Source organism: Psammomys obesus, unplaced genomic scaffold (assembly GCF_907164565.1).
Source record: "Psammomys obesus unplaced genomic scaffold, mPsaObe1.curated_primary_1811, whole genome shotgun sequence".
Classification (NCBI taxonomy): Eukaryota; Metazoa; Chordata; class Mammalia; order Rodentia; family Muridae; genus Psammomys; species Psammomys obesus.
Genome location: NW_026596234.1, coordinates 1394011 through 1413486, shown reverse-complemented (window position 1 = coordinate 1413486; position 19476 = coordinate 1394011). Strand labels below are relative to the sequence as shown.

Sequence of the window (19476 nt, the reverse complement as noted above, 5' to 3'; positions counted from 1 at the left end):
GCGCCCTCCACCGCCTCGGCTCCACGTTTGAGCGCGAACCTCGAAGCAAGTGGAACCTACGACGCAATGAAGCCTGAGCTGTATTTTCCTAGCCTGGCTCGGCGTTTCCCAGCTGCATCCTCCAGTGACGCTTACTAACTGCAAGAGAAATCACCGCAAGCAAAGCCCGAATAGGTCCCACCCACTGTCCTGTCCCTGCCCCGCCCCAGGTCCGGCCCCTCCGTTCGGCCCCGCCCCGGCGAGCTCCCGCCACTGTCACCTCCAGCCCGGGCGGGGCCCCGCCCGAACGGCGCTTCCATTGGCTGTGGTGGCGAGGCCACTGCCCCTAACCCTGCAGGGGCGGCTTGGGCGATGAATGAAGCGCGAGTGGGCTGCGCGCGAGGGCCAGAGCGCAGGGCGCAGCGCGGCGGCCGGGTTCGCGGGAAGGTGAGTGGTCTGGGACCTGGACTGCATTGGGGACTCGGACCGGGATGGGGACTGGGTCTGGCGCCGCCGCGGGACGCCTCCTGGGTATGCCAGATCCCTGCCTGCTGGAGGCAGGAGCGCGGCAGGTGTTAGCGGAGGCTGGGCTGAAGCCCGGCAGCGTCTGGGCGGCGCGGGGTGCGCTGTCTGACGGGAAGCAGACCCCAGCATCCGTGAGACATCCCAGGGCCCGTCTTGGGGGACAGGGCGGGACCAAGGAGCCGGATGCAGAATTCACCCTTTCTCACTGCCAGCTGCCCAGGAGCGAAGCTGCAGAAAGGGGGGGTGAGCGGGGAGGCAGAGCCGCTGCGCCAGAGCGAGAAGGAAGATGGGAGAGGGCTGGGGCGTAGGACTGAGCGCGGGTTGCCGCTCGGGCTGCAGGGTTAAGGGTCCGCGAGTCTACGCAGGTGCAAGCCCCTGCGGGTCTGGTCAGGAACAGATCCACCTGGGCGCGGTGGCTGTTGTCAGAGGAAAACGTGAAGCAGGAAAGTTGCTCACGAGTGGCGGGCTTTGTCCCTCCGAGGAGCGCGGATGGCCAGGTCCCTGAGGCCCGGCACGTTCACGCAGCTCCCGGGCGCCGCCGGACGCGGGAGTACGCCTACCAGGGTTCGGGCCGCCCTGGTGCCTGGTTGGCAAAGCTTGGCTCCAGAGCTGGTAAACTGGAGACAGGGTTTCTCCTTCACGGGAGAGCTCAGCATCTATCTGCAGGTGTGCGGAAGTGTGAGATGGAGGCACACAGTCGCATCCTGCTGGGCCCCCAGGCGCGGTGGCCTGAGTTTAGCGTGATGAGGCGTTCTGGCCTCCCAATACATAGCCATGGGGTTTTTCTGACCAGAGGCGCTGAAGCCGCGATGGTTTATTCGTGATGGAACCAGCTTTCCATCCCTACGTCAGGGCAGCATTCCCCCCCCCCCCCCCGGTTTAGTAAACCAAGGCAGCTGTCTAGTCAACTGCTGTTAGGCAGCCTAGGGCAGGTGGAGTCAAGGGAGAGAACACCGGGGGCTTAGCCGAATTATTTATAAGTCGTAGCTGTGGTAATGGGGACAGGAGGAGCTGTTTGCTGAGCCTGGCATTTGCTGGCTTGAGAGGGTTTTGGACAAGAGCAGTTCCAGGCAGCATTTGTAAAGTACCCTGGCACCGAGGAGCAGGCTGAGGCACCAGGACATTTGGAGTGCCTAGAATTGACCCAGGGGAGGCTGGAGGTTTGTATGCTTTGTCGTTCAGTCTTTTCTCAAGAGAGGAAAGTCAGGACAGAGTCAGCAGTTACCAAGACAAGACTATAGCAGTGACCGAAGGCTGTCCATGCGCTGCGAAGAGGCGCAAGACCAAGGGTTTCTTGGTTGGGTCGATCTTATCTTGCCTGCCCACTAGGAAAGGCCAACAGGTACTGCCTGGAAAATTCTTCCTGGATGATCTAACTCTGGCTCATTGGGTGTGGTCCCTGAAGCAGGTGATGGACAAGTCCCAACCAGAACCTTCCTTAATACTGCAGAGGGACCAGGCAGGCAAGAAGAAGGCTGGGCAAAGAGAGGGGCAGGGCAGGCAGGATAAAGACCTTGTGAATGGGCCCAGGAGGAGAGCTACTGATGTCCAGTAACTGCTCAGCCCCTGGATGAGGAGCTCTCTGCAGCAGGTTGGACTCTATGCCTGCCTTCCGGACACTCAGGTTTTCAGTTTACTGATGCTGAAGCTTGAGACCTGGTGCTGTAACTGAGTCCTCTCTATTACAGGGTGCTGTTACTGAGTCCTCTCTCTATTACAGAAGTCTTCTGACTGAGCCTAATTCCCAGGTGGGTGCTGCTGTATGAATTCATACTATCTCCCAGGCTGGAACAGGCTGAGTTCCCAAACTTTCCCAAGTAGGTTCATTGCAGGATGAAACCTTTGAGACATAGAAGGGTCAGTGCTGACTCTGGTGCCCTTGGAATGCTGCTGTACAGAGATTGGGTACTTCCTGATCCCCATGACCACTGGAAAAGACCATGGGTTAATCCTTGGAACCTCACCTCCAACCTTGTTCTGGGATTCTGGTGAAAGTCTGACCTTACTTTGGTCTTGATGAGCAAGAGGGACAGGGAGGCCACAACCCTTGTTCTCAGCTACTGTGAGTAATTGGACAGGCCCTTGGGGATTTTGTCCCATGTGTCAGTGGCCAGAGTTCTGCCTGACCAGTAGAGCCTGGAAGCTTTGCTGGTGGGGAATGGAGGAACTGGGCCAGCATGCTGGACCTGGGTTGTATCCTCTTGTGGGTCACTGCAGAGGCAGCAGCTGGCCCAGAGTAGTCTGGGTTCTTTGTTGCCTCTGCCTCCCTTTGATCATCCCTCTAACTGGCTGCTCTAGGATGGAGCACTCCTTTTTTTTTTTTTTTTTCCTGTGGACAGGCATCATGACATCATTCTTGGTTGCCTTTAATCCCAGGACTCAGGAGGTAGGGACAGCTAGAACTCTGTGAGTTCAAAGCCAGCCTGGTCTACATAGTGAGCTCCAGGACAGCCAGCTAGGCAGGAAGACCTTGTCTTGAAAAAACAAACAAAAAAGAATTCAAATTCTGGGCCACAGCTGTAGATGAGGGTGGTGTTTTCTCAAACCACTTGCCTTTTAGAAAGCACTAACTTGTAGCTCAGAACCCGGGGGCCATGGATAGGGTGAGGTTTGCTGCCATTGTCTGGGAGCTGAGTGACCTCTAATATGCCCTTTCTTCTTCCCCACCCACGCGCTATCCAACTCCCTTTCATATGTTCAGGATTTGCCTTGCAACTTCTAAACCTTCAAGCTTTGAAGGCATGTATCTGATGTTGCCCCCTCAGACCCACATAGGATTGTCTGAGCATGGTCCTCTCCACCCCACCCATACCTACTTGGCACCCTTGAATTTTGTACTTGAGTACCTCTGACCAGGACACTCTGCAAGTATATACACACCGTAAGAGGCCACCTGGAGGCATTGGCCTGGCTATGCCAGGCAGGTAGGTCTCTTATCTAGCTAGAGCTGCCTCCCTCTGAACCTGAAATCATGAAGGTTGTCACCAGAATCATTCACTGCCCCCGAGAATGTAGAAGAGCTGTGAGAACGATGATCACATGGTTCCCCATTGCAGGAACCATCACACCAACAGTAAAGAATGAGCAGGGACAGAGCAAGCTACAGGTTGAGGTTACTGATCCCAGAGCTGCAGGTCTGTTCCCCATGAGCCCCTGTGGCAGCTGGGCCCATTTATGTAGAGGGCTGAGTCCTTCATCTCAGTACCACAGTGCAAGAGGGAAACCAAAGACCAGAGGGGCCTGTGACAGCATCTACCTGGCCCCTGCTTCTGCAACATGCCTTGACCGGCAAGGTTTCCATTGTCTTTTGGAGCATGGTGCATGGCAGAACCCTCCACTTGCTCCTTGATCCCCAGATACAGAGAGGATGGGAGCAAAGCTTCCTAGGTTGAGACAGCAGACCTTCTGTGTGGGACATGTCCTTCTGGTGCTAGCCCTGGTGTCCCTTACACAAGTTCCCTGATAATTAGTCTATGGCAACTTCTGGGCAAAGCTGCTGGTTTCCTGTGCGTTCACCTGCACGTGGCTTCAGGTGTGCAAACTGAGGTGCTTTGGTGGCCGGCCCATATGCTGTGCCCCTTGCCTGAGCCTCATCCTGAAAAAACTGAAAACACACTCCTCTTGTCTGTATGAGGGGATAGCCAGGAGAAATTAGGAGGCAGAGAAGAGTCCCAGGCTCACAAGGGTAGCTGCTTGCCAGGGTGAGGTATCGGCAGGGAAGTCAGGAGACACGGGCTTGGTTTGCTGGTGGCCCCAGAGCAGTAGGGAGCAGTGAACGGAGAGTTGCCTTTGTCTCCTTTTTCTGGCTGGAGCTGAGGGGCATTGGCGTCGGGGGAGAAGAGAGAAGGGAAGAGGAATGAATCTGGTTTGCTAGATGTCAAGGTCTGAGGAGGTTCTAGGATGTGGGCCTCAAAGCATCTCCGAACAAGGATCTAATCCTGCTAGACATCCAGCTTTAGGACTTTAACATGTCCGGCAGAGACTCAACTGGCAGGGACCTGGTGCAGCATACTGCTCTGAATTCTCTCTTCCAGATTGCAGTGTGAGCTGAGGCCTTGGGGACTGCTCCAGCTGGGAGTTTAGTAAGTGGATGGACAAAGGGAATAAGCAAGCAGAGAGGAGCCTGAGGCCACTCGAACCAGGCCTTTTCTCACAGATTAGGTGTGGCAGGCTGCCTCTGGCCACTGACCTCTCCAAGGAGGTGGCCACAGCTAGATTCTTCTAGAACCAAAAGACCACATCAGCTTGGATGCTGCCCTTGCAGCCCCTAGGACAGCTTGGGGGGGGGTTTGTAAGGGAATCTTGGTCACCCGTGGCCTCCTAAAATAGCCCACATGCATTACCCACGACTGTCACATGCCTGCCCTTCCCACAGTGCTCAGCCTCCAGCTGAGGCCCCAGGGCTTCATCATCCCGGGCTAATCAGCTTGGCCTAATCCCACAGGGCTGTGCTGCTGGGCTGTCTGGGTGGAGCCAGCCTGGTGGGCTGAGACACAGAACAGGGAAGGTTGGCTCCCTAGAGAGTGGGCTACGTGAAAGAGCCATAGCCCTGCTTCTCCCCACCTGAGCAGTAGGGGCTCAGCTGAACCTGCTCAGGCTGAGAAAGATCCTCCGAGCCTGGTGCCGGCTTCTCCCGGCCTCGAAAATTTTTCTTCCCTGCCACACAGCTGCTAGAAGTGAAAGCAGATGCAGGGGCAAGGGCTGGCACACAGGACCACTCCAGTAGTCCCGCCCACTAACGGCTACTTAGTGGTGATGGTGGGAAGAGTCACATGGCTGGAGTCCCAGTGGGAAAAAGAGCTCTGTCCTCAGATAGCTGTCAGGAGTGCAGCACCCAACTAAGCGTGATGGACCTGCTGTCCATATACATTCAGTGGGCATCATTGGGTCATGGACACGAGGATGCTGGATATCCTGTGAAAGGCTCTTCCCTTGTCAGCAACGGATGAGTGAGTCCTAGCTCCATGTGTTTTGCCCCCCTAGAGCTCAGATTCTGCTGAACTGCAGACATACATGGCTTGCAAGGAACTTTTAAGGACTGCTCAGGTGTAGTGGCTGTGGGGTCCTTGTAATGAGGAGTGGGGTGGGTCCCTAACCCTGGTGCCTGGCAGAGGTCCCATCTAGAACAGAGCGGCATTGGTGCCAAAGGAATGGAATGACCTTGAATGAGGCAGGGTTCTCCAGAGGCCAGCCAGTGAGAAATATAAGGGGATTTATTATCAGGACCTGACTCATGAGATTATGAAGGTGGACACGTCCCAAGATCCTGAAGACAGTAAGCTGGCGGGGCCGTACCCCTTGAACTCTATCCTTACACACAACCAGGCTCTCCAGACGGTGGTGCCTATAGACACTATGGCATCTTATCCGGAAACCGCTCACTGACATGCCCGTGGTGACATGTGACAAATGCAAGGATACCGGTAGTCTAGCCAGGCTGACACTGGGGTCTGCTCCAGCCATCCCAGACCCAACTTACTAGTTCCTAGGAAGAAACTTGAAAGGTAGTGCCTGGGCCATACCTTAGCAGCACTGTCCTCCTGACATCAGAATGGCAACTGTGGGTGTGGGTACACAGGCCCAAAGGTTGACATGTGTGCCATGAGATCCTTTTATTGGTGGTGATGGTGGGGTGTATGTTTGTGTTCTTGTTCATGAGTGTGGAGGCCAGAGGATGACCTGAGCTGTTGCAAGAACCATCTATCTTATTTTTTGAGATAGGGACTCTCATTGACTTGGCAAGTAGACTAAGCTGGATATCCAGTAAGCCTCAGAAATATGCCTGTCTCCACCTTCTTGGTGCTGGAATTGTAAGCATGAGCCATGAAATCCAACCTAACAAAACAAAACCAACAATTACAAACACATAAAATGTGTGCTCCAGGCCATGGAACTCAGATGCCAGGCTTGTAAAGCAAACACTTTTAACAACTGAGCCCTGGCCCCATTTTCAAGCATTTATTTTTATTTATATGGTGGTGTGAATATATATATATATATATATATATATATATATATATATATATATATATATATATATATATATGCCTTTTGTGTGTGGAGCCCACAGAGGCCAGAAAAGGGCATTCGATCTTTTGAAGCTGAAGTTATAGGTGGTTATAGGACACCTGTGGGTGCTAGGAACAGAACTCAGGTCCTCTAGAAGAGCAGAGAATGCCCTAACTGCTGAGCCATCTCTACCCCATCTTCTTCGAATAAGAATTTCCATCTTAGGTTGGAGCTTGTGATCCTTCGGCCTCAGTTTCCCCATATGCTGGCATTACTGGTATGTGCTGCATGCCTGGTCAGCTTTGTCGCCCTGCAGTGGAAAGGTAGCAAACGTCAGAAAGTCACTTGGCTAATATTTACAGTAGGATTTCAAGTTGCTCATTTCAGTGCAGAATGTAGATAAGTCTAATTTTAGATTCTGCGTCAAATATTTGTCAGTGTTCGTAGCTCAGGTGAGAGCACGGTGACGCTGGTGCTGTGGAAGAGCCATGCCTAGGGTGCTTCAGTGGTGGCTTTCATTTTCTGCTTCCTTCCGTCTGGTGCTGAGCACAAAACTGCCATCTGAGTCCCATTATGCCCTGTGTGTACCTGGTCTGCCTGTCACCTGTGTAGTCCCCAGTTGCTGTCCAGGGATAGGGTGGAGAGAACACAGTGTGAGAGGCAGGCCTGTATTTAAAGGAAAAACGAACAGCACTTCTGGTGACCTTGAGTCTTTTCCTTCTGTGTGATGTATGGCCATCCTCACCCTCTATCCTGCTTCTCGTGGTCCCTCTCCTGTCCTGTTCCACTGCAGTTTGAGAAAGTGAGTGCTTGCTTCGGGACAGGGGAGATGACTCAGGTAGTGAAGAGCCTGGTGCCCAAACAGGAGGACCTGAGCCGGATCCCCACTGTGGATGTAAAAGGACAGACCTGGTGACACACACCTGTAATCTCAGAGTAAGGGGAGCAGGCACGCAAAGATCTCCAGGACGTGTTAGGCGACTAGTCTGGCCAAACCAGTGAGCTCTAGGTGTAGTTAGAAACCCTGTCATAAAAAAAAAAAAAAAAGATATTGTAATTTTAAAAATAGACCGTAATTGAGGAAGACACCCATTGTTGGTCTCTGGCTTCTACATTGAATGTGCATGTGTGTGCGCGTACACACATATATGCAAGCTACTTTGCTGGCTGCATGTCGGGCCGCTATCCTGGCTGCCCAGGGAAGGTGTGACTGTTAACACCACCCCTGTCCCAGGGGCTCTCCTCTGGCACTTTCTCAGGACACCAGCTTATAGAGAAGTGTGGGCTCCGTGAGTAGTACCCCAGGTATGGTTGCCAGCACCACCAGTTACACCAGGAATCTCTACTGTTCACAGCCTCAGAATTACAACCACTGAGGCCTGTCAGTGTCAACAGGCAAAAGTCAGCCTGGGACCTGGCTAGGTGCTGGGTCACAGTGTCCTTCAGAAGATGGCTCCATTGTGCTGTGTGGACTCTGGAACCAGCCACATGATTCGTGGCCAAATTACCGCTGGCTGACCATCAATCATTTCTGCTCAAATGGCGGAAGACAGCTCAGACAGGCAAGGAGAAGCATGCAGGGTGGAGAGCAGGTCAGGGCAACCCAGAGTTGGGCTCACTCCATGTCTCAGCTATGCACACCGCTCAGTGGCCTCCATCCAATACCTGTTTTCAGTGTCTTCAGGTGTTGCCACACCTTCAGGGTATGCTGGAATCCAGTCCCCGGGATCAGGCTTGGTGTGACCCACTGGCAGCAGGGCTGTGGCCAGGAGTAAGACGCATGAGTGAGGGCCATGCTAAGTCAGTGGTGGGCTAAGTGGGAACTGAATGTTCATACAGGGATTTTGGCAGATTAGAGAACAGATAAAGGTTTACTAACAAGAAATTGTATTCATAGGATACACCCAGTGACAAGACACTTTCTCAGCCGCCTCTGCTGCATCTCACCTCCTGTGCTGCCAAAGCCCTCCTCACGAGGCTGGAGATGCCCCAACACGCCATGGGGGACAAGCATCGCCTCTCCCTCCCGAAGCTCCTCCTCACCAGCCCGTCCTCAGGCACAGACAGCGGGTGCGACACTCCACCCAGCAGCAGAGCGTCCCCGGCCTCTCTGCGCACTGCCCACGGACCCCTGGGCTCCTCCAGCCAACCCCTGTTTGAGCCCCAGGTGGAGAAGCGGAGTCCCCAGACAGCCCGTGAGGTGCAGTACGTGTCTTCGGGGCCACAGAACACACGGTGTGGCTGGCAAGCCTTCACTCCTGAGTGCCTGCAGGTCTTCAACACCCCCAAGGGCTTCCTGTTTTTCCTGTGTGCAGCCTCCTTCCTTCAGGGCATGACAGTGAATGGCTTTATCAATACTGTCATCACCTCCATTGAGCGTCGCTTCAATCTGCACAGCTACCAGAGTGGGCTCATCGCCAGCTCCTATGACATTGCTGCCTGCCTTTGCCTCACCTTTGTCAGCTACTTCGGGGGCAATGGGCACAAGCCACGCTGGTTGGGCTGGGGCGTGCTGGTCCTGGGAATTGGTTCCCTGGTGTTTGCACTACCCCATTTCACTGCCGGCCACTATGAGGTAGAGATGGATGATGGGGTGGGGACAGGGACATGCCTGGCCAATCGCAGTCACGTGGAGTGTAAGGACAGTACTTCAGGCCTGTCCAGCTACCGGCTGATCTTCATGCTGGGCCAGCTCCTACATGGCATGGGTGCCACACCCCTCTACACACTGGGTGTCACCTACCTGGATGAGAATGTCAAGTCAAGCTATTCACCCATCTATATTGGTGAGTGAGATTTGCCAAGGAGTCAGGATGGGTAGGCAGAAGGGACCAGCTGGTGACATGGAATGAAGTTGATGCCTTCTGGGAGTCTGGCTAGGTGATCTTTCTGTCCCTCCCTTGGTTATGACCCAGATGCCCCTAACTTGAAGTGGCACAGCCATCAGGGACAAGGGAGTGGATGCCAACTTTTCTAAAAAGCCCCATAGGGACTTCAGGCTAGAAATCTCAGTACATTCCCACTCTAGGTGGCTTAGGACCCCATGTCATCAGGCAGGGTGGCAAGGCTGGGGTGGGGTTAGCTGGCATCATGCCTCTGTGTCGTTTGGAAGGAATCCTGTGCAAAGGTAAGTGGGGAGGAATATAGCCTGGCACCTTGTGTGCCCTGAGTGTCCTCTGCCTGGCCTCACCAGGTGGTAAATATGAGGAAGAATCAGGAATGCTGACTTTGAGTCCCAGCCATAAAACAGTTCACAGCATCTATATCATGGCCTGTGTCCTTCTATGTAACTGCTTGAAATGCTGCTGAGCTCACTGTCTACCCAGTGGCCTCAGGCTTCATACCCTCTCAGCTCCTGCCCTGGTGGGGGGCAGGGGGCAGTAGGGAGTCCAGCAATCATCAATGGAGGGAAAAGGCCCCACTTTTTCCCTCCAGCAGCCTTCATCTCCTGCTTCTCCCACTATGCGTGCTTTTCCATGTTCCTACTGCATAGATGCTACCCGCACCATGCAAAACAAGAGTCATAGCATGTTTGCTTTCCTGTGAGTGCCAGTGATGTCCAAAGTGCACTTAGGGGGACATTTTAAAAGCTGATGTGACTCAGTGTCAGTCCCAGTTGTAGGCTACACAGACGCACTCCAACCTAAGGGGTCTACCTTGGGGCTACAGGCACAGGAACATGGTGGAGGCATCTCTCAGGAGGGCCCACCGAGTGGCGCATGACGGCTGCACACTGTTTGCCTTCTAGCCATCTTTTACACGGCAGCCATCCTTGGACCTGCGGCAGGCTACCTGATTGGAGGAGCCATGCTAAATATTTACACAGAAGTGAGCCAACGGTGAGTAACTGGGCATACCCACCTGCCTGCCTCAGTACCTGAGGTTCTGTGGGCCCTAAGGCTAGTTCTGATATGAACATCAGGGAAAATCTGGCTAGTCTTAGCTACAGGGACTGGGGGGAGGGGTGTAGAGAGACCCAGGTCTGTGGGTGGCTTTGAGGGCATAACCAAGGGAAAGGGGAGATGGGGGGAGGGCATGTAGATTCAAGTTCACAGGATTCTGAAGCCCTGGCCACGTTATCTTCAAAGCTCTTCTCTGTTTCTGTAGAGTGTGTGGTACTAATTTGTAAGTGTAAGTGGGCGAATGAGGTGTGAGGTGGATGGAGGGAGATAGACTGGGGGCTGGGGTGGCCCTTGCTGACGGCTGCCCAGCAAGGCCACCGTGGCGCATGGCCTTGCCCTGTGTCCTACCACAGAAGGGCAGCTCTCGTTGAGTTTTCCTGGTGGCTGTTCTGGGTCTCAGGCACCGCTCCACCTTGGGACTCTCTCTGCAGATGGCGCCGGCGAGGTCTCTAGTGCTCTGCCCTCTCACTTGCCGCCTCTAGCCCTGGGTTGATACTATGGGGTCAAGGGTGCGTGTTCTATGCAGAGCCTGAGGTAGGTCAGGGCTCATGTCCCTGGATCTGGATGTGGTGTGCTCCTTGGGCTCTGGGTTCTGAGTGAATCTGCACATGGGGGTGGGAGCATGATCCCTGGGGAAGCTTCCTGTTTTACCAGAGCAGAGGGTGTTGGCTGTCTCGAGCCCTTCCTCCATCCTTCTGCTCCTTTTCCTGCTGTGCCTCCATCCTTGCTTCCTCTGCATCTTCTTCCCAAGTATGAGATCCCATTGGCCAGTCGCTCCCTCCCCACGACTTGATTTGAGAGAGCCCCCTCTCCTCCTGTGCAGATGGCAGTCGGAGGCCTAATGGTCCCTGTGTCAGTAGCTCAGTGAACTCCAGCTGAGCCCTCTCTCCCCTGAGCTCTGTGGCCCTGAGGATGCCAGCTGGTGTGGGGAGGGATACCAGCTGTTACTTTGAAGCTCCTGTCCCCAATGGGCCTTGCCCCCAAGGTCTCAGTCTGAGGCCCAGTTGCAGCTTCCCTGGATCTAGCAGTCAGGGTCTGAGTGAGGAGCTGCTCTCTCAGGGAACAACCATACCGAGGGCTCCTCCAGTCTGAGGGAGAAGTGAACATGTGGCTGAAGCCCCAAGGGCCTCTGTCGCTCTCTGTGCAGAGATCTTAGGGGAGTGAGCAGACTAGCCCGTGCAGGTGCTGGAAAGGACATGGGTGGCTGATCCAAGGACCACTTTCTCCCAACAGGACGGAGCTGACCACTGACAGCCCACTGTGGGTTGGTGCCTGGTGGATTGGCTTCCTGGGAGCTGGGATTGCTGCATTCCTCATTGCCATCCCCATCCTTGGCTATCCCCGGCAGCTACCAGGTGAGTTCCCTGGCCTGGCACAGAGGTCCCATCCGGGTGGCAGAGTATATCCTTTCCTATCCTACCCCCTTCTCCCTGTCATTCCAACTAATGCAGACTGGAGTCTTTGATCTCAGTCTTCCTACCAAGTGGAGAGCAAAATTGACCCAAGCCAGCCTACTACCCACTTCTACAACAAGTGACCTCCTTCACCTCCATTCCTGCTGGGCTCACATGGCTCTCTGCCCTCATAGCTGCAATTATGTCACCTGACAACTTCACCATCAGGCATAACACATTCCCAGGGCCCAAAGGGTGGGAAAGTTGGGGAGGGAGGTGATCTCCGTGAGGTATGTGACATCCTCTGAAAGCTGAAGCTGTCTCCTGACTCTATCCCTCCAGGCTCCCAGCGCTACGTCATTATGAGAGCAGCTGAAACGCAGCAGCTGAAAGACCACAGCCACAGAGCAGTGAGCAATCCGGCTTTTGGCAAGACTGTCAGAGACCTGCCCCTGTAAGGAGTGTGTTATGTGTTGTTTTTGCGTGTGTGTTATGTTGTGTGTGTGTGTTGTGTTGTGTTGTATGTGTGGTGTGTGTGTGTGTGTGTGGTGTATATGAGTGCGTTATCTGTGTGATGTGTTGTATATGTGTGCTGTGTGTATGTGTGTGTTGTGTTGTGTCGTGTATTGTGGGCCCCAGGTCCCACATGTGGCCAGTGTACCATCCATACCATCCACAGCCTCTTAACCCCCTTTTGACCCACCAAGCACCCTTAGCTGTGGGTAGCAGAAGCTCCTGGATAAAGGCACAGGCCCTGGTTGAGGCCAGAAGCACTGTGGGAGCCCCCCGCCCCAAAGTGAATGTCTTCCCAGAATTATGCCTACCTGTGTACCTACAGGCCCGGAGCCCCTACCAAGGGAGCCCCTCGGCAGTGTAGGCCACTCTTGTCTTTTCATTGGCTATCCCTGTGCATTTGCTATCAGAAGCTTCAAGGAGGTACTATTCTGGACTATCCACACGACAGAGAATGCCAGGAGTAGGGGCCTCTTCTAGCGCTTGCCTCCCTCACTGACCATGCCCCTCCTCTAGGGTGGTCCTTTTCTGTGCTTACTGTCTTCACTCCATCCACTCTCTGTCTGTCTGTCTGTCCTGGCTCTAAGACCCCAGTAGCTCAGAGACTGTCCCTTGGTTCATAAGGACAGCAGGGCCAAAACAGACTATGGAAATCTCAGTTTTGTAAGGAAGAGCTCCTAGAATCCCTGGGACCTACCTACTGTCTCTTCCTTACAAAACTGAGATTTCCTTTGACCTAGGCAAGCCAGGCCTTAGGCCACATTACAACCCCATCACATGTCCTGATCTTATGAATGACCACTTGGGAGTAGAGGGCTGATATGGGTTTGACTGAGTTCCACAGTCTATCCTTCACACAGACAGCCCAGAATAAAGCTAGGCTGGTGAAAACGGAAATGCAAGATCTCACAACTGTGAGCTCTTGGGGCTCTGTGTCTCACAACTGCTCACCTAGGAGAGCTAGGAAGCTGCCTAAGAAGGATGAGTCCCAGGCGTGACTGAACTGGCTGAGGGCCTACAAGCCATGTATAGTTGTTGGCCTTAAAGTTGGTCTTTCCTAACCCCAACAGTGGAGCTGTCCAGCGTTAAGCCATCTGAGGCAACATAGCATGGCATGAGCTTTGCCCAGCTGGGGAACCGGGGCCTCTTACTGTGCATTATACAGTAAGGGGTTCATGCCCATGGTTAGTGTCTGCAGCCAGGTACTGGAACTAAACAAGGCCAGGAATGTGTGCCTCCATTCTGATCATGGAACTCACGATGGCTCTCAATGCAAACTCAAGAATCTCAGCCAACCAGCCTACAGTGGGAATTAGATACCGTGTGTAACATGCTCCACGTGTCAGAGCCACCCTGTCCTCAACAACCATAGCCTGAGGCTAAGTAGGTCTAGGCAATGCAACAGGAACGGAGCAGCCTGTGCACGGCTATCCCGAAACAGATATATCCACAGAGCCAGCAGGAGAGGGGCTGAGAGGGGCCTGTACTCTGAGCCTGTAGGTCCCTGTTAGGGTCAGGGTTCCTCCATGCCTGCCTTCTTTATCAGAACATGAAGCTGAGCAATTGGCTGGAATGACTTTTCCACCCTCAGGAAGTAAAAGTTAAAAGAGTTGAGTGTGCCCTCCCTGCGAAGGGAGCCTGTGAGTATCTCCCTGGGACCAGTCTGACCGCTCTGTACTCTACTCTGTGTCCAGGAAGCAGTGGGTTCTTGCCAGTGCACGGCCCCCTCTCGGAGCCTGCTGACGGCAGGGCTGTGAGCTGATCCTTGTTTCTCTTCAGAGCATGGCGTAGTTTGGCCCATCTCCTTCCCCATACAGAGCTCAAGTGTGAAGCTATGTGGAGCTGCTTTGGCTGATGCTCAGGACTGCCACCTCCTAAGTCACTCCAATAGAGTGGCTCTCATGGGGGGAGGGAGCAGGCAGCAGCTCACCCAGCCTTGATAAGCTGAAGGTGCAGAATGGACACAGTGCAGCATATGAGCAGTACTGTCACACCCTGGGAGCCAGTCCTCTTCCCAGACTTCTAGATGCAGCTTTAATGTGCGGAAGCCAGGGTAGCTCCTGCACCATGAACCGATTTCAAGGCACGCCCTGGCCCTGTATGACCTGTGACAGAGATAGGTGGCTATGGAACAGTGACCAGCTGTGTCCCCTAAGCTTAAGGTGATGGCTATCATAGAGGTTCCTGGTCCAAGCTCTGCTACCGAGGGCTCGGTGATATCTCATATTCAACCCCATAGTCAGCACACAGCCCTCACCCCAGGGAAGCCGGAGCCTGACTCCCAGCTAGCAGGTAGGCGGTGCCTTTAGAATTGCTGCTCAGACAGGTGTGCTGCCTTGGCCAGCGTCTGTGCTGCCACACCTGGCTACTCTGCCTTGTGGCCCTGGGAAGGCAAGTCGCCTTCTCACCTTGTGGCTGAGGGTGCGGCTGGTGGCTTTTACATCCCAGACAGGATGGCAGATGGAGAGGAAGAGCCAGGTGAGGGAACTGAGGGAATGGCAGAGCTGGGGCCTTGGAGTCTCAGGACTCCAGGCCAAAGTCACCATGGGCTTAGCAGACCATATTTGACTATTACCACTCCTACAACCACTGTCCCCTAAGTTCAGGCCAAGAGAAGGGGAGCAAGCCAGACCTACTCAGATTCCCTGAAGGCCCGTTTCCAAACCAAGAAGATGCCTGCTCCTTTTCCCCATTGCTTGTGGTTGGGACCCTGTACCTCTCGTGGTGACTCCTACCCCTTCTAGATCCCTATAACTGGGTGACTTCTTACCCCTTGGATACCCCTGACCCTTGGTGGGCCAATCTTTTGATGAGCCCCATCCCATTAGAGACCTCAGCCCTTAGTGAATCCTACTTCCCTAAAGACCCCTATCCCTTTGATTACCTAGCTTCTTGGTGACCTCCACCTCTCGGTAGCCCTCTTCCTAGGCCTGTCCAGCCCTGAACTTGGTGGTCACCATCTCTCTAACCCTTTCTCAGAGCCTCTGCTAGATCGTCACAATGGCGAGGTGTGATGGCTATCTTCATCCCTTGGGTCTGTCCATGTCCCCACACTGAAACTAGAAATCAGTCACAGCGGGGACCCAGTCTCTGTAGCTGGTTATAGCAGCTTTGCGAACAGGTGTACCAAGGACTCATTACCTACCAAGGCCAGACTTTCATACCCCCCCCCCCGTCTCTGATATACATGTGGGTACCACTTCACTTCTCAAAGCCAGGCCCCTTATGTGTGGATAGCCTCAGTAATGGCAGGTTCCTTGCATGCATTGGCCCATTCTGACCCTCTGTCATTTTCCGTTCTCTATTCCCCTTTCACCCAGCTCCATCTGGCTCCTCCTAAGGAACCCCACATTCGTCCTGCTCTGCCTGGCAGGAGCTACTGAAGCCACGCTCATTGCTGGCATGTCCACATTCGGTCCCAAGTTCTTCGAGGCCCAGTTCAGCTTGAGTGCCTCAGAGGCTGCCACTTTGTTCGGTAAGGAGACCCTGAGCATGGGAGTGCTCTGCATCAAAGGCTCTGATGCCTTCAGACACCAAGTGGATGGTTCTCTAAGAGGGAGGGTAGGCCACTTTACCCACCATTCATGACACAAAGGGTTTGGGCCTGGCTATCTCAGTGAGCCATTCAGCTGGTGCCCCAGAGTCTTGGCGGGGGGGAGGGTCTAAGTTTGAGTCTCTGTACCTGCCTGACAGAACTGTGTGGTAGGCTGGCCTGGCAGGGACCATCTAGAGCCCTTACTTTACCAGCCCACAGTCTCCCTATGCTGAGGACAGGGCCATAGCTTTGCTGATCATACCTTTGGCTGGAGATGCCCTATGTGCTGGTCAGTGCCGGGCTCAGCCTAGGGTATTGGCCAGTGTAGAAAGAAGCCACCAAATGCAGCCCACCCTGTAGGTCTCATTGTCTGGGTCGTGAGAGGGAGTCACATTGGTGACCCCATTCTCCACAGACACATCCTTACCTGGCCAGATGCCCACACCTGATGGCTCCCTCTCATTCTTAGCACTTTCTTGTGCTGACACCCCCGTCCCTTGTACGCCCACGATACACCCGAATCACTGAGCTCTGGGCTTCCAGGTACCCTGCGTGGTCTGAGAACCCACCCTACTCCCACAGCTATCCCTGAGCAGCCACGGGCAGGGGTTATTCTCCCACTCCTCAGTGTCCACAGTAATCATGCAGAAAGGACAGGGCTAGGGTTTGGAGCCCTCAACTGAGTCCCTTCCTCAGGATACCTGGTGGTGCCAGCGGGCGGTGGCGGCACACTCCTGGGTGGCTTCCTGGTGAACAGGTTCAAGCTGCGTGGCTCCGGGATCATCAGGTTCTGTCTGTTCTGCACCTTGATCAGCCTGCTGGTCTTCTTGGTCTTCCTCACTCACTGCCCCAACGTGCCCATGGCAGGTGTGACCACTGGTTATGTTGGGAGGTAAGCCTGGCAGAGGCCCCCACCCGTGGGGGTCCTGCGTTCCTGAGGGGGGGGGGCTGGCACAGGTGGGGAAGCGTCGGTTATGGCAACGTACGGGCAGCGTCATGCCATCGACGGCCGTTTCCATAGCCTCCTGCCTGAAGGCCACATGGATCTGAAGGCGGCTTGCAACGCCCTCTACTGCTGCCAGCCAGAGCACTACAGCCCCCTGTGCGGCTCCGATGGCACCATGTACTACTCTCCCTGCTACGCAGGCTGCCCTGAGGGTGCTGGGACAGACCTGGGTGGCCAGAAGGTGAGTGTGGTCACTGCCCACTGCCCTGCTCTGGTCGGGACCCTGGGAAGCTTCCGCCTTTGTGTGATCAGCACTGTTGTTGGGCTTCCCAGGTATACCAAGGCTGTAGCTGTGTCCTTGAGGTTCCCTCTGGCTTGGGCAATGCCACCGCAGGGAAGTGCGCTTCCACCTGTCAGAGAAAGCCCCTCCTTCTGGTTCTGGTGTTCCTTGTAATTGTCTTTACATTCCTCAGCAGCATTCCCGCCCTGACGGCTACTCTACGGTAAGAGGCTCTCACCACAGTTTTCTCTTGCAGTACCAGCAGGTGGCGCTCTAGAGATGCTGCTGGGCCCTGGGGTAGCAGCTGGTCCAGGAATTGGGCTTCGTTTTAGTGGCATTGGAGTTGAATGTCTCCGGTCCCCAATGAGGTGCTTGGCACCTAGGGAGGTGGTGATATGGCCTGGAACTTGGCACTCTTGCTGGTGTAGGGTTATGAGGTGCCCAGCCAAGCTTCCATGGGCTCTGACGTCGCAATTCCCATTGCAGGTGTGTCTGTGATCGGCAAAGGTCCTTTGCCCTGGGGATCCAGTGGATCGTCGTGAGAACGCTAGGTACTGTGTGGGCTGAGGAAGCCGTGTACATATATGCAGTGTGTTCATGGGAAAGGAACCTAGAGGTGTCCCATCACTGGGAAGGGCCTTTTCCGGAACTGCCCACTAGAGGGACCCATTGTCATTTATTAACCCAGTAGGTTTCTTTGCCTCAACCCAAGACCCCTGAGAAACCACGGCACTCCTTGCCCAATGCCAATTCTTCAGAAAAAGGAGCTAAGTCCCCCCTTTGCCCCTAAGAACACAAATGAGCAGTATGGCCTTAGGATCCACCCTTTCTTCCCTTGTCAGGGTTCTAAACAAACTCTGTCCTTTGGCAGGCAGTATTCCAGGTCCCATTGCCTTTGGCTGGGTGATTGACAAGGCCTGCCTGGTGTGGCAGAACCAGTGTGGCCACCAGGGCTCCTGCTTTGTGTACCAGAACGCAACCATGAGTCGCTACATGCTCATTGCGGGACTCCCTTTCAAGGTGAGATGGCCTGCTGGAGGAGTCGAGTCGGCCTTCGCTTCAGCCACTGTCCCTCTGTCTTTCCCCACCCACTGTTTTCCCACCGGCCTCCTACCTTGACCTCCTACCTTGTCTTCTATGAAGGCACAGCCATAGGGTTAGGGCCTCCCTGAGGTCTCTCCTCACCCCCAGGGAGGCTTTGTTGTTGTTCATATTTTCTAGGGACAGGGGTGGCACGGTTTCTTAGGGGACTCTGTTCAGCTCGTGCCAGGGCCTTCTGCCCTGCCTTGGACCCAGCTTTTAACCAAATGGTAGTTTTCATTCTCTAATTGAAGAACTGGGGTCTCGTGGGAGGGGCAGGGGGATGCTCATCATGCAGGAAGGGTGTGCCTTTGTTCCAGAAAGAGTAGGGCAGAGTCCCCAGGCCGCTGAGGGCCAATGCCTCCTCCTCTCTCCCTAGGTGCTGGGCTTCCTCTTCTTTGTCGCTGCCTACTTTCTATACAAGTCCCCTTCAGGGTCCTCAGATGGCCTGGAGGCCTCCCTGCCCAGCCAGTCCTCAGCCTCTGACAGTCCCACAGAACAGCTCCAGAGCAATGTCTGACCACTGGCCCCTCCACATTTCCTGAGGACTCTTCTTGGAAACCCTGACCCACCCCCCCATCCTCATAGGGCGGCAATGCTGAGGACCCTGCAAAACCTCACACTGCATTCTGGGGCCTCTCACTGTTCAATACTGTGACTGAGCAGCCTCAGAGACACTAAGGAGGAAGAAGCGTCACATAGGAACCAGAAACATTCCCCAAGCCCTGGAGTCTCTAGGGGTCACTACATTTCATAGACTGTCAGCCACCTGGTCCTGACTTCCTGTGCCTACTGAGAAGACCCATGCAGGGCAGCAGTACCCTGGGTGGCATGATCCTGTGGAGCCAGCTATTTGGTGTTTTGCTTGAATCTGCTTTTACTGCCTGTCCTGGAAGCCTGGTGGCCTCTGTGCTGGGCGGGAGCGACTTGAATCATTATGTCTGGACGTATATTTTGCACTGAAAGGCGTTTATGGAATCAATTTTGTACCTGATCGTGCGACTTGTGTCCAAGCAAACTGCAGTGAGGGTGTGATCCCATCTGAGGTGCCACACAGGTTGCGTGAACAATGTGTTTCTATGGTTTTTTTGGTTAAGAGTGTGTACATAATATATTTTAATATTTAAAGCAACAATCCTTGTGTCATGTTTTATTTCTCTGAGCCTATGATTTTGGCAGGTCTGTCTGACCACTTTTCGTGTAGGTTTCCATAGCAATAGGCTGTCCTGGGCACTTCCTACAAAACTGCCAGGGCGCATCCCCACTGCCTTTGTGACCAGAAGCAAGGCAACAATGGTGAAGGCTCTTGCCCC

General features: G+C 54.3%; 1 protein-coding gene across 3 annotated transcripts; it reads left to right on the top strand.

Annotated features, from left to right (window-relative positions):
• Positions 1 to 400: 400 nt before the first annotated feature.
• Slco4a1 (solute carrier organic anion transporter family member 4A1) lies at positions 401 to 19289 on the top strand. Of its 3 annotated transcripts, none has more exons than XM_055596094.1 (12): positions 401 to 426; positions 8411 to 9299; positions 10262 to 10352; positions 11649 to 11770; positions 12152 to 12263; positions 15643 to 15797; positions 16554 to 16749; positions 16879 to 17044; positions 17137 to 17306; positions 17570 to 17634; positions 17955 to 18103; positions 18752 to 19289. In XM_055596094.1, the coding sequence occupies exons 2-12, from the start codon at positions 8498 to 8500 to the stop codon at positions 18842 to 18844; spliced, it is 2121 nt and encodes a 706-aa protein (XP_055452069.1). In that variant the 5' UTR covers positions 401 to 426; positions 8411 to 8497; the 3' UTR covers positions 18845 to 19289. The 3 variants fall into 3 exon arrangements, with proteins under 3 accessions (XP_055452069.1, XP_055452071.1, XP_055452072.1); XM_055596096.1 differs by having other exon boundaries at positions 18543 to 18818; XM_055596097.1 differs by lacking the exon at positions 401 to 426 and adding an exon at positions 2197 to 2252 and having other exon boundaries at positions 18543 to 18818.
• Positions 19290 to 19476: the final 187 nt, after the last annotated feature.

Excerpts from the sequence above, each read along its gene's own strand:
- Slco4a1 (XM_055596096.1), top strand. The coding sequence starts at position 8,498 with ATGCCCCAACACGCCATGGGGGACAAGCATCGCCTCTCCCTCCCGAAG. Across the intron at positions 12,264-15,642 it reads ACTGTCAGAGACCTGCCCCT|CTCCATCTGGCTCCTCCTAA; the intron begins GTAAGGAGTGTG and ends CCTTTCACCCAG. Across the intron at positions 17,635-17,954 it reads GATCGTCGTGAGAACGCTAG|GCAGTATTCCAGGTCCCATT; the intron begins GTACTGTGTGGG and ends GTCCTTTGGCAG.